The sequence below is a fragment of the Nannospalax galili genome, unplaced genomic scaffold, assembly GCF_000622305.1.
Source record: "Nannospalax galili isolate Female #2095 unplaced genomic scaffold, S.galili_v1.0 scaffold918, whole genome shotgun sequence".
Lineage (NCBI taxonomy): Eukaryota > Metazoa > Chordata > Mammalia > Rodentia > Spalacidae > Nannospalax > Nannospalax galili.
Window position 1 is genome coordinate 2,739,197 of NW_008343216.1, and position 12,893 is coordinate 2,752,089.

At 41.3% G+C, this 12,893-nt stretch overlaps 1 protein-coding gene across 1 annotated transcript in view; it reads left to right on the forward strand.

The window, feature by feature from the left end:
• Window positions 1-716: 716 nt before the first annotated feature.
• Window positions 717-12,893, forward strand: part of Rasa1 (RAS p21 protein activator 1) — a 112,184-nt gene continuing 100,007 nt past the window's right edge. Inside the window, exon 1 of the mRNA XM_008839420.3 lies at window positions 717-1,709. Coding sequence (XP_008837642.1) covers window positions 1,204-1,709 — 506 coding nt within the window. The 5' untranslated portion in view covers window positions 717-1,203. The remainder of the gene's footprint in view (window positions 1,710-12,893) is intronic.

Genomic DNA, 12,893 nt, shown 5'->3' on the forward strand with positions numbered 1-12,893 from the left:
GTGTGTGTTTACATTATATTTTCGGTGGCTACTGTCCTCACACACTTCACTACTACCTAACAGACATTAAATGGCAAGGCAAATACGTGTGTGAGGCAATCGGCGAAGAAAAGTGTAGATGTTTTACACTTCTATGGCTCCCTTTATCAATTTTGAGTCCCAGGAGCCAGGCTTAATTTTTTTTAGCGTGTGAAAGTTAGACGGTGATTTGTAGCAGACAACGAAAACGAAGACAGTATTAAAACCCCCCGACTTTTATAGCAGACAAAAATCCATTCCCTTCCTTCCCGTCCCCGGCCTCCTCATCTCGCAGGAGGCGATCAGGTGCCCTCCCTTCCCTCCGTTCCATCAAACAAAGCCGGGTGAGGCTGGCCGGCTCCGCGGTTCCCTCCGCGTGAACGAGCCGCGCCACGCGTCCAGAGACCGTGGCGAACCTGCCCCACCTCCTCGCGCGTCCCCGCCTCTCGGCGCGCGCTCGCCGCTTCCTTCCCTCTCTCAGCCTTTTCCTCCCTCCAGGCGCGCTCCCGCCCCGGCCCGGAAGGCGCAGGCATAGAAGCCGCCCACCGCCTCCTCCTCCGCCCTTCCTCCCCCGCCCCTCTCTCGGCCCCGCCCTCCTTTCTCTCTCGGGTTTCACTGGCAAGGGCTCCAGGTAGACAGCAGTTCAGTCGGCTCCCGCCCCCCGGCCCCCCGCCCCCCTTCCTCCTCCCTCCTCGTTCCACCCCTCCTGTCTGCTGCCGGGTGGAGGATGAGGCTGCAGCGGCCTCGGCTCGGGCAGCAGCACCGGCGGTGGCTGCGGTGGGGGTGGCCGGAACTCGGGTGGTGAAGGCACGGTGGCGGCGCCCGAAGCAGCGCCAGCCGCCCTGGCTTCTTCCAGGGCTTCCCTTCCTCCTGGGTGCAGCCAAGAAGTTTGCCGCCTGTGTACATGTGTGCGCGTGAGTGTGGGTGTGTGAAGTGAGGCTCGGGTGGCGTTTCTGCAGGCGCCGGGTTTTTTGCCCACTTCGCTTCCCGTAAGCCAGGCAGCCTCGGCGCTTGGGCCGTGGCCCGAGGAGGGGGCGCGGCGGCGGGCTCTCTCCTTTTGTTGTTGTTTCCTCTGCCTGGAGAGCTGAAGGGGGGACGCGCCTGGGTGGGGCGGCTCGGAGCCCGGGCCTGCTGGCCCTCGGGGCTCCCGGGCGACAGGGAAGGTAGAGGAGAGCGGGCTTCAACATGATGGCGGCCGAGGCCGGTGGTGAGGAAGGCGGCCCGGTGGCTGGCGGGGCCGGAGGCAGCGCGGCCGCGGGCTCCAGCACCTATCCGGCGGCGTGTCGGGTGAAGCTGCCTTCGGCCCTGCCCGTGGCAGCCGCCCTCTATCCAGGGCCGGCGGACGCCGAGCTGGCCGGGGCCCTGGGTGGCGGATCCGCGTTGGGCTCGGGGTTCCTGGGGACAGGGCCAGTGGCGGGGGTCCTGGGGGGCCCGGGGCTGCCGGGCGGTGCTGCTGCCGGCGGTGCTGCTGCCGCCGGACCTGCGGGAGACTCGGCATTCAGCAAGGGGAGCCTTTCACTGCCTGCGGAGCCCCTCGGGCCGGGCGGCGGATTCCCTCCTCTGCCGCCGCCTCCTCAGCTGCCCCCTTTGGGCGCGGGCCTGGGGACAGTGGATGAAGGTGACTCCCTGGATGGACCAGAATACGAGGAGGAAGAGGTGGCCATACCGCTGACTGCTCCTCCAACTAACCAGTAAGTCAAAACCTCTGTTGAGGGAGTGTGGAAACTGGCTCCGGCTAAGAAGGGGGAACGAGGGGCCAAAACAGACTGCTCTTTGAGCTGCGCGATGTTCGGAAAAGTTTTGAAGTTTCAGGTTTCATGCGTAGGGATTTAATTTGATCAGTCATCTTCCCTACAGGCACACTCCCTGGTGTCTTTGTATGTTTATTGCTCCCCTGGGAAGATGCAAAGTTTTGAGATGGGAAGCATGGGAAAATGTGTATCCAGTGAGAACCGGATATGGTTTTGCTCCTTCCAAATGGAATAGTGTCCCTGGATTCGGCTGAACTTGCCGCTATAAAGGCAGGTACTGTCTGTGCTAACACGTGTGTGTGCTCACTGCTGAACTTTTAGTGGAAAGCGTTGAGTGTAGGTATTTCAATGAATATTGTATTAATGTAATTTGGAAACGGCGTGGTGAGATGCTTTTTGTTGCAGTTGCAAATCCCAACTTAATGTCTACTGAAAGCACTTTGTTTCAAAAAAGACTAGATCACTTTTGAGAAAAGGAAGAAGTTCAGCGAATAACAGGCGTGATTAAGAACCCACATATTGAACACAATCTGTAACTTGTCCCTTAGAATTATTTTTTAGTATTTGTATAATACTTGTGTACTGGGACTGTGTTAAGTACAGGGTTGAAGTAAATAAAAAATTAGTAGTGCTTTCAACACTTTGTTGGTGGCAGATACAATAAATAGTCTATTTGGGATAATAGACAAAACGTTTTCTAGATCCTACCTAGATTAATTGAGCTAGAATTTCAGCAGCTTTGCTGACTATTAGGAAAAAACAGTTTGGTTCGTATGTTAAGACATTCAGAAGTTTTCTTCAAGAGGATCAGTTTCTTTAGAGTCTTAAGAAATTGTTTAAAAAATAAATTTGGAAACCACTCTTAAACACTTTTGACTTAAGCTACATTTAGTAATTTAAATGAATATTGTATCATTGCAATTTGGGAGTGCATTGGTCAGAATCCTTTGGGTCTGTTAGAACTTGCAAATCCAAAGTTGAGTGTACTTTGATACAGTGAAAAGTCTTAATTTATGCCAGCCATGTGGAGAGATGCCCTGTTCCTTTTATGTTATCCAACACAAAGTGTAACTTTTTTGTCTAATTTTACTCTAACTTATGTTTGTGTATTGCACTTTTTGTGAATGTTCTGAAAGTGTTGAAGAAGATTCTAGCTTTACAGCACTATTTATGTACTTCTGAAAAGATCAGTTTTTTATTGTAAAATAAATAGTACACAATACATGCTTAGAATTGTGATTATAATAAAATGCCGTTTTTAATACTGAAAGAATACAGTCTTGTGCCATTTCAGAATTAAATTGATTTAGGCATATTTAGGATATTGTTGTTTATATAAAAATTTTATCTTTTTTTATTTTAAAAATATTTTATTATTTCTCATTTTATGTGTATGAGTGTATCACCTGCATATATGTAAGTGCACCTGTGTTGTGAGATACCTGTGGAAGTCCGAAGAGGGCATCGAATTCCCCTGGAACTGGAGTTATAGATGGTGTTAGCCCCCATGTGGGTGCTGGGAATTGAACCTGGTCCTCTGCAAGAGCAGCCAGCACTCTTAACCATCTCTTTTGTCCCTATTTATTTTTATGTGTATGAGTGCCTGCATATATGTATGTGTATCATGTGGGTGCCTGGTGCCCACAGAAGTCAGAAGAGGGTATCAGAATCCCTGGAACTGGAGTTGCCATGTTGTGAGCCTCCATGTGGGTGCTGGGAACTGTATCCGGTTCCTCTGTAAAAACAGCAAATGCTGCTATTAAATTCTGAGCCATCTCTCGAGCCCCAGAATATTGTTCTTAAATTATTCTTTTAAACATATTTTAAAAAATTTTATGTATATGAGTGTATTGCCTGCATATATGTAAGTGCACCCATGTCGTGCAGTGTCCGTAAAGGTCATGTATTTTTATTTTTGAGCCAGGGTTTCATTCTAGCCCAGGCTGGCCTGGAACTTAAAGTCTAACTCCAGCTGCCCTTGAATCTGCTGTTGTCTGTCTCTCAAGTGCTGAGAGCATAGACTTGAGCCACCACACCCACATCCCCACTTCTAATAGGCTTTTAAAGAGGAATTTAAAGTTCACAGCAAAATTGAATGGAAAATACAGAGTATTGCCATCCATTAAATTTTTAATAATAAGCATGGTTATGTAAGGAAAGTTGTGTTTGTGAGAAATCCATTAGGTGAAATTTTCATTATTAATAAATATATTTGGGAAGATAAAATTTGTAATATATATATATATACAGTATATATATATGCTTGTATATCTTTTATTGTCTTTTTTCTTTCAGTGCTGTCAAACTCAGAGCCTTACACATTAGGCAAATGCCTTACCACTGAGCTACATCCCTAGCCCATTTTCTAGGTTTTTTTTGAGGGGTCTTCTTGGGACAGGGGCTCCTGTAGTCCCCGCTGTCCTGGAACTTGCTATGGAGATCAGGCTGGCCTCTGTCTCAGAGATCTGGCTGCCTCTGCCTCCCAAGTGCTGGGATTAAAGTCTAGTATGTTTTTAAAATTTACTACTTACTGTACAAATCCATACCTCTTTTCCTTTTAAAAATAAGATTTATTCTTCATGTCATAATCTCGTGAGCTGTAGGGATCTTAGCTCCATGCTGACATTCAGGAGCCTCAGTTCCCTCCATTTAATGGTTCTGTCATCTTATGCTGTGTGTGTGTGAGTGTGGCATATGCACTTGTGGGCATGTGTAGAGGCCAGAAGAGGACATTCATACCTCCTCTTCTATCACTTTCCACTTTGCTTCTTTGAGGCAGGGTCTCTCCCTGAGCCTGGAGTATTAGCTAGACTGGTGGCCAGCAAGCCCCACTGATCCTCCTTTCTCTACCCCCTTGCTGCTCTGGTTATAGGAGTGTATGGGGCCATGCCCGACTTGTTACAAGGGTGTTGGAATCTGAACACTAGTCTTGATGCATGCACAGTAAGTACTCTTAACTGCTGTGCCATCTCTCTAGTTTCTGCCTTTGTTTTGTTTTGTTTTTTTCTTTTTTTAAATTTAGATATTAACTTAGTTGCTGGAGGCAATATAGTGTCATGTTAAGTGTGCAGATTGTGAGGTTAAACAAGATTTGGGTTGATATCCGGAGTGCCACTTAGCTGTGTGATCATCAGAGGGGTAATTTTTGCTTGTGTCCTCATGGCCCATGCCTTTTATCTGATAACTCGGGAGGCAGAGGCAGGTAGATCTCAAGGCCAGTTTGGTCTACATAGTGAATTCTTGGTCTACGTAGTGAATTCCAGGCCAGCCAGGGCTGCATAGTAAGACTCTTGACTCAGAAGAAAGAAAAAAAAAGAATTTTCCTGTATTTACAATAAGATAATAATAATGGTATCTCTCTTATATTTTTAAGATTTAATGAGTGTTTTGAACTGCTTATCACGGTGCCTAACAGTGTTCTGATAACTAAATAGTTCCCTAAATAACAATATAACTTTATTATCATAAAATTGCCTACTTTTTTTTTTTTTTTTTTTTTTTTTTTTGTATAGGGATATTGTCCAAGCTAAATTTGAATTCCTGGGCTCAGGTGATCATCCTATCTCAGCCCTGACTAGCTGGGATTGCTGACACCACCTCCTTCATTGTCTCAAATAGATATTTTACTCAATTGTTAAAAATTTACCTAGTTGAGACAAGATCTTGTAATATAGCCTAAACTGGTCTGGAGCTTGAGATCATCCTGTCTCAGCCTCCTGTGTCCTGGGACTGTAGGTGTGTCTCACGTGCCCAAACTTTAATAGCTGTTTTAGAGCAGGGCTTCTTAAACTTTTTCCACTCTTGCTCTCTTTTGCCCATGTTTTACATGATGCAAAGCATATAAAGTAAATCAAGCATTTATTGATAATAAATCATAAAGATTATTATCAAACAATGCTTTGGTATATGTAATTTATTAAAACAGACAAATTTGCATATCAACATACTTATTTATCTTTACATAAAGAATTCAATCCTAGCTGAGTACATACACTGCAGGATGTAGAACATCTTCAGTATTTTCCATAGTTGATAGAATTTTGGTTTTATAATTATCAATGTTGAGAACTTCTGCTTGCATAAATATGTATTAAAAATATTAGGAATATGTTTAGGATCACATCAGAAATTGTTGGAAATACTGTCCTATTCCCAACCCAAAAGTCATTTAATAAACTTTCACAGAAACAGCTCAACAGTTTTAAACAGTTTTAAAATCAAACATAATACAATCTAAAGATATACAAATTTAATATTTATTATATGTGTTGAAGAATGATGATTAAAAAGTCTAATTTTTGCAGTTAAACTATTGTGTTTCTATAGGAGCAGAAGACTTTCTGTGTACAGTAAAAACACCACAATTCATAACAAACAGTGGTCTTGAATCTAAGCTGAAGTGTTTCATACAGTGTTGTTCATTGACATTGCATGATATGAAGGTATGTGCAGTGCAGAGTTTCCATGTTGTATGTTCAGAACCAAGGTTGCTGGGCCTATGATGTAGCACAATGGTAGATCCCTTTTTTTAACATATGTAAAACCCTGGGTTCAAGTCCCAGTACTGCAGAAAGCCAAGGCTTGCTGTGAAATTGCACTATTCAACACTGGTATTTATTAGGCATTCAATTTTGAATTACTTTTTGGCCACTGTGTGTTCAGAAACTTTACTGTTGCCATAGTTTTCATAACATTCAGGTCTATGACCTGGCGGATTTGCAATCCACAGTTACAACCGAGTTTTAGAGTATTTTTTGACTTTAAAGGCAATCCTACTGTTAATTATTACATTAAGTTTTATTCACTTATATTTTTATGTGTATAAGAATTTTGCATGCTTGTATGTAAGTGCAACCTATGCATACAATGCCTGTGGAGGCCAGAAGAGGGTGTTAGGTCTCCTAGAACTGGAGTTAGGACAGTTGTCAACTGCCGTATAGGTGCTGGGAACTGAACCTGGGTCTTCTGCCAGAGCAGTCAGTGCTCCTAACTCCTGAGCCATCTCTGTAACCCCAGACAAAATAAAATTTTAAAAATTTTGATTTCATAAGACTTTTTAGCAGTAGGTTAAGCAGTTTTAGAAGTGAATAACATGAATTTTCTGTGAGTTGTTGAGTGGAAAGAGAAATCTTCGTTCAATAATGTCAGTCTTTTCTAAGAACAATTGAAGAAATGTTCTTAGACTATTTAACTATTAATATTTGGTCATCATACTTAGAGATACTATTAAGAAAGTATAGGTCACAGGATTGAGGATCCTCTTATTTTTAAATTTTTCTTTATTTTTTTGAGACAAGGTCTCAGTATGTAGCCCTGGCAGTGTAGACCAGGCTGGCTCTGAACTCACAGAGCTCTTTCTCTGCTTTCCAAGTGCTGGGATTAAAGGCCTGCCTCACAACACCCTGCAAGGTCACAAGATTTTGAGGCTACAGTAGTTTGTTAGACTAGTTACCTGGTTAGATTCAGTGCTGTTTATCACAAGAGAGTGATGACAGTATGCAGATAGACCAACACAAGTATGTTGATACTTAGTATTTTGTACCTTCCTTTTCAGAATAAAACTTTAAGCCTCCCCCCCTGCCCTCCACTTTCTAAGGTTAGGTATATAGAACCCCTAACCTAACAAATTTCTTTTTTTAAGAGAAAAAAAGTGTTAAACTGAAGGAGTTTGCCACTGGTGCTCAGATTTTATGAAGCTCTTTCATAGTCCTTATTCTCTTTTCTATGCAATTTAAGAGTGATGGTGACAGAGAATTGTTCTGTGTACCTTCAGTTATATATAGAGATGTGAACTGTTTGCCTGTAGTAGCAGGGGTTTTTGGAGCATGTCAAACCCAGAATTTTGTATTAGTTGCTGTTAGTACATTTGTAACATCTAGTAATCAGTTGTCATTTAAAAAAATAGGACGATGTCACATTTAAGAAGTCTTGATTTCTGTTACTCTTTGAAAAATCACAAAAAAAATCACAGGACTTGGCTGTATTTGGTGGCCATTCCTGCTAGAGAGTAGACTACTGGTGCTGGTTGTGTTTGCTGCTTGTGGATGGGCCATCAGCCTTCCAGTTTGTGCTGTGTCCTGTCATCAGGCCTGCTTTGCCTTTGATATTACTTACCAAGTTTCTGATCTAGATCTTACCCGGACTTAATATTTAGGAGTCTTAGCCTGTAAGACAGGAGATGTAAATAGTACTTTTCTTCCCCTTAAAAATCATTTTAGTGCCAGGCGTGGTGGCGCACGCCTTTAATCCCAGCACTAGGGTGGCAGAGGCAGACCGATCTCTGTGAGTTCAAGGCCAGCCTGATCTACAGAGTGAGTTCCAGGCCAGCTGGGGCTACAGGGAAACCCTGTCTCAAAAAGACCAAAAAAAAAAAAAAAAAAAATCATTTTAGTATCTTTACAAAAATCAAATCAGTCTTAAGTAATTGCTGAAGGTTATTGTTAGGGTACATTGTTGTAGCATTCATTTACTTCATCACTGATTGCTTAATGTAATATGAGTGAGTCACTGCTTCTTAACAGACATAGGTATGAGAATTGGGGAGATTAAGAGTGGACAGAATGGTTGCTGACCAGAGCTCAGGTATTTATTATATTTGTGTGAGTGAGGTACTTGAAGGGTTACAGAAGTGTTTAAAATGCTCCTTTTTTTCAATGACTCCCTCTTCCAGGGAAGTTTTAGATCTAGTATAAGGAAGTTAAGTAAACCAATAACATGATTCAGGGCTGGTTAAGGTAAATATCATAGATGAAGTATGAGCTAAGGGTCATGAGAGCTAAAAGAATATGTTTATAATAGTTCTGAGTAAGTTCACTGAGGAAAAGTGGGAGGTATGTTTTTCCTGTTGCTTTTCTGAACAAGATGTTACTGATTTTGGTTTCCTTTTGCTTAATGATTATATCAGGCAAAAAATAATTAGCTATTTAGTGAATATATACTTTGGAGCTTTAATGAAGATGCTAGTCTTTTGAACTTTATCTGTGGTCTGGAGGGTGGTTAAAGTAGATGCAGGGTGCCTGTAGTTACTGTGATAACAGAATGCAACCAAAGGCTAGAATTGGTCTGAATCATTAATAAGCTATTTTGAAGAAATAAGGAGAACATTTTTTTACAAAGATAAAAAGGATAGCCGGGTGTGGTGGTGCACGCTTTTAATCCCAGCACTGGAGAGGCAGGTTAGCTGGAGTACAGGGAGACCTTGTCTGAAGAAAAAAAAAAGACACAAGTCATAATAGAAGGAAGGGAAAGTGAAAAATAGACCTTACTAGAGATAGGCACAGAATGCCCTTGTGAACATTCAAATATTCAACAACAACAGTTATCATTGACATTTGTTTCTTGTTTAACAAAACTATTCTTAGTGTTTTTACTTGGATTGTTTTGGTTATCTGTTGGTACTACATAATAGATCGCTTTAAAGCTAAGTTATTAAAAATACTAACCATCATTTATTTGCTCTTGATTCAAAAATTGGGGCAGGATTTGATGGATACTCATCCATCAGGCACCTGTTGTCGGTAATGTCCAAGGTGGTTTCTTAACTCAGGGCTGGTGCCTCACCTTGGGTGGCTGGGAATTTCCCCTCTTCCTTGTCTTTGTGTAGTATCTATACTTGCAAGAAGTATTCTTAGAGGACAAGGGTGCTTACTAAAGAAACAAGTCCTGCTATGTCAATACTTACAAAGCCTGTGGTTTGTCATGCTTACTGATGTTCTGTGCTAGTTATTCTGAGAGATTTTATAAAAGAGCACAGATACTAGAAGTGAGACTTACTGATGTTCTGTGCTAGTTATTCTGAGAGATTTTGTAAAAGAGCACAGATACTAGAAGTGAGACTTACTGATGTTCTGTGCTAGTTATTCTGAGAGATTTTATAAAAGAGCACAGATACTAGAAGTGAGACTTCTTAAGGGCACCAGAGTAACAATATACTATACATGTATTATTCATTTACATGTAATACCAGATAATATTAGAATACTAATGGGAGAGATGCAGTAGGAGAAAAGGAAAATACAAATTGCTTCCACAAACGTAACATGATAACTTGCCTTTTTATGTTTTGCTTTTTGTTTTATTGGCTACTCTTACCTTAATAGCTTTTAAGAACATATTACATATCAGTGTTGGTTATGGCTCATTGTTTGTGTAGATATTTGTATGACAGGTATGTTACCCTGAAATCACCTGCAGTATGTTTTGAACTAGGTTAAAAATAGTTGTTATTTCAGGCATTTTGGTGATGTATATTTATTTTATTTTGCTTTACTTTTTTGAGACAGCATCTCTGTGTAGCCCCAGCTGGCCTGGAACTGTGTAGGCCAGACTGACCTTGAACTCACAGAAATCCACCTGCCTTTCTCCCTCTGCCTCCGGAGTGCTGGGATTAAATACATATGCCACCACTCCCAGCTTTGGTGTGTATTTTTTAATGAGTTAGGGAGTACAAAAGGAATTATAAAATGTAGTTGGGAGAAAAGGGATTGTTCAGAGAAGATGATAAAAATTAGTCTATGGGGACTGGAGAGATGGCTCAGCAGTTAAGAACAATGACTGCTCTTGTAGAGGACCTGGGTTCGATTCCCAGCACCACATGGCAGCTTACAACCATCTGTAACTCTAGTTCCAGGGGAGCTGATGCCCTCTTCTGGCCTCCGCAGACACTGCACAACATGGGTGCACTTACACACATCCAGGCAATACACTCATACACATAAAATAGAAATATTAAATATTAAAAAAATTAGTTTATGGTGATGCACAGGTAAGCTTTTCAAATTCAGAATGTAGTTGTTGAAGAGTTAAAAGAATGAAAATAAATGGAAGAATGATATTGAAATGTCATTTGGAATATCATAGAAAGGAAGTTTGCCTTTTGTAGTATTGATGTTTGATATTATATTCGTAATATACTAGGCATTTAATGGTGGAGGGAACCTTCTCAGATACAGAAGCAGACCTCGAGTAGCTTGCTTAGAGTCACATAATTAGGTTATCTGAGATGTGATTCTGTTCTCATAAGTTTTCAGATATGTTTAGATTCCGGTAATATTCACAGTTGTTGGTTTTTTTTTTTGTTGTTTTTGAGGGGTTGGAAGGCAAATGCTCAGTATTTATACAGACACACACACACACACATGCATGCACACACGCACACAACACACACTTATTCATTCATTCTCACTCCTCCATTCCCCCACCCTCTATTCACAGGGTCTTGCCATGTAGCCCAGCTTGCCAGGCATTAAACTCTTGCCTCAGCCTTAATTTTTTTTGGATATATTTTTATCTTATGCATATATATGTTTTGCCTGAATGCATGTAAGTGCACTGTGTGTATGCAGTCCCTATGGAGGCAAGAAGAGGGTGTCAGATCCTCTGGAAATGAAGTTATGAATGGTTGCTAGCTGTCATGTGGGTGCTGGGAACCAAACTCTGGTACTCTGTAAGAGCAGCCACTATTCCTAATCACTGAGCCATCTGCAGCCTTTCCTTTCTCTGAACCTGAAGCTTGCCATTTTGGCTAGATTGGCTGGCCAATGACCTACTGGTATCTGCCTGTCTCCACCCTGATATTTATTTATTTATTTATTGGTCTTTTTGAGACAGGGTCTCCCGATAGCCCCAGCTGGCCTGGAACTCACTATGTAGACCAGACTGGCCTGCCTCTGCCTCCCAAGTGCTGGGGCTAAAGGCATGTACCACCACAACTAGCTAATTCTCTTACTAATTTTTACAATTGTGAAATGAGCATTGCTGCTACACTAATACATAATGTCGAGAAAACTCAGCGATTAAGCTGAGATTATTTCTTATCCAATATGGGAGAAGTATTTGAGATTTCAGTTTTTCAAGTTCTGGAGTATGTACATAAACTTTACCGATATAAATTGAATGTCCTAAATCTGAAATCCATTTTTTGTTTTGGATTTTTATGTTCGGGTTGCTCAATCTGTACTTTGCTTATTTGCCTTTGTTTTGTTCCTTTTCAGTATATAGAACACACATATGCACATGTGCACCATCCAAAATTTAATAAACCTCAGGGCTTACTGTCATTGGACTGAATTATGACCCTTCCAGCATTCAGATTGAAGCCCTAACCCCAAAGTGACTATATTGGGAGATAATGCCTTTAAAGAAGTAATTAAGGCGAAATGAAGTCATAAATAGTATGGCTCACAAATCTAATAGGACTGCTGTCCTTTAAGAAGAGATGTCAGGAGTATATGTAGAGAACAGCTCATGTTACGATGCTGAGAAGGTCACCATCTGTAGACAAGGACAGGGTCCTCATCAGAAACTAACCTTGTCAGTACCATGGTTTTTAAAATTTCTAACCTCCGAAACAATAATTGTAGTTATTTAAACCTCACAGATTGTGCTATTTTGTAATGCAGCCTGAATTAATGCCTAGTTAAATCTACATATTTAAAAATGGATTTGGATCATTTTTGGAGCAGATTAAATACACATTTTTACTTGAGGAAGTTCTCATTTTATCTCTATGTAGGAAAGAAAAGCATGTCTATTTTACCTTATTTCTTTATGAGTCAGTGACTTGTCTTTTTTGGCTATATCCATGTTGACAAGTCAAGCACATTCTGGGTAGTATGGAAATAGACTTTGTTGAAATATGAGAAATACATTTAAATTCATGAGTGATTATTATGGTGTGGAAAGATCCTACATGTGACCACAGTAGCTGTGGGAAATCCTATGGATAAGATTTACTATGTCAAGTTTTCTGCATTGTGTGCTTGTTTTAACATTCAGTGTTACTAAATTTTTAAAATATATTTTTATTCTTTGTGAATTTGACACAAATTTACCCCTCCTCTTAACTCCTCCCAGATCCACCTCCACCTATCATGTTCTTTTTTTGAAGTCTTTTTTAAAAAATTTATTATTTTTATCGTATGTGTATGAGTGTATTGCCTGCATGTGTGTAAGTGCACCCGTGCTGTGTAATGCCCGTGTATGTCAGAAGGTGTTGGATCCCCTGGTATTGGAGTTATGGATGGTTGTTAGTCACCATGTGGATGCTGGGAATCGAACCTGGGTCCTCTAAGAGCAACCAGTGCTCTTAACTGCTGAGCCAAATCTCTAGCCACCCCCTTTTTT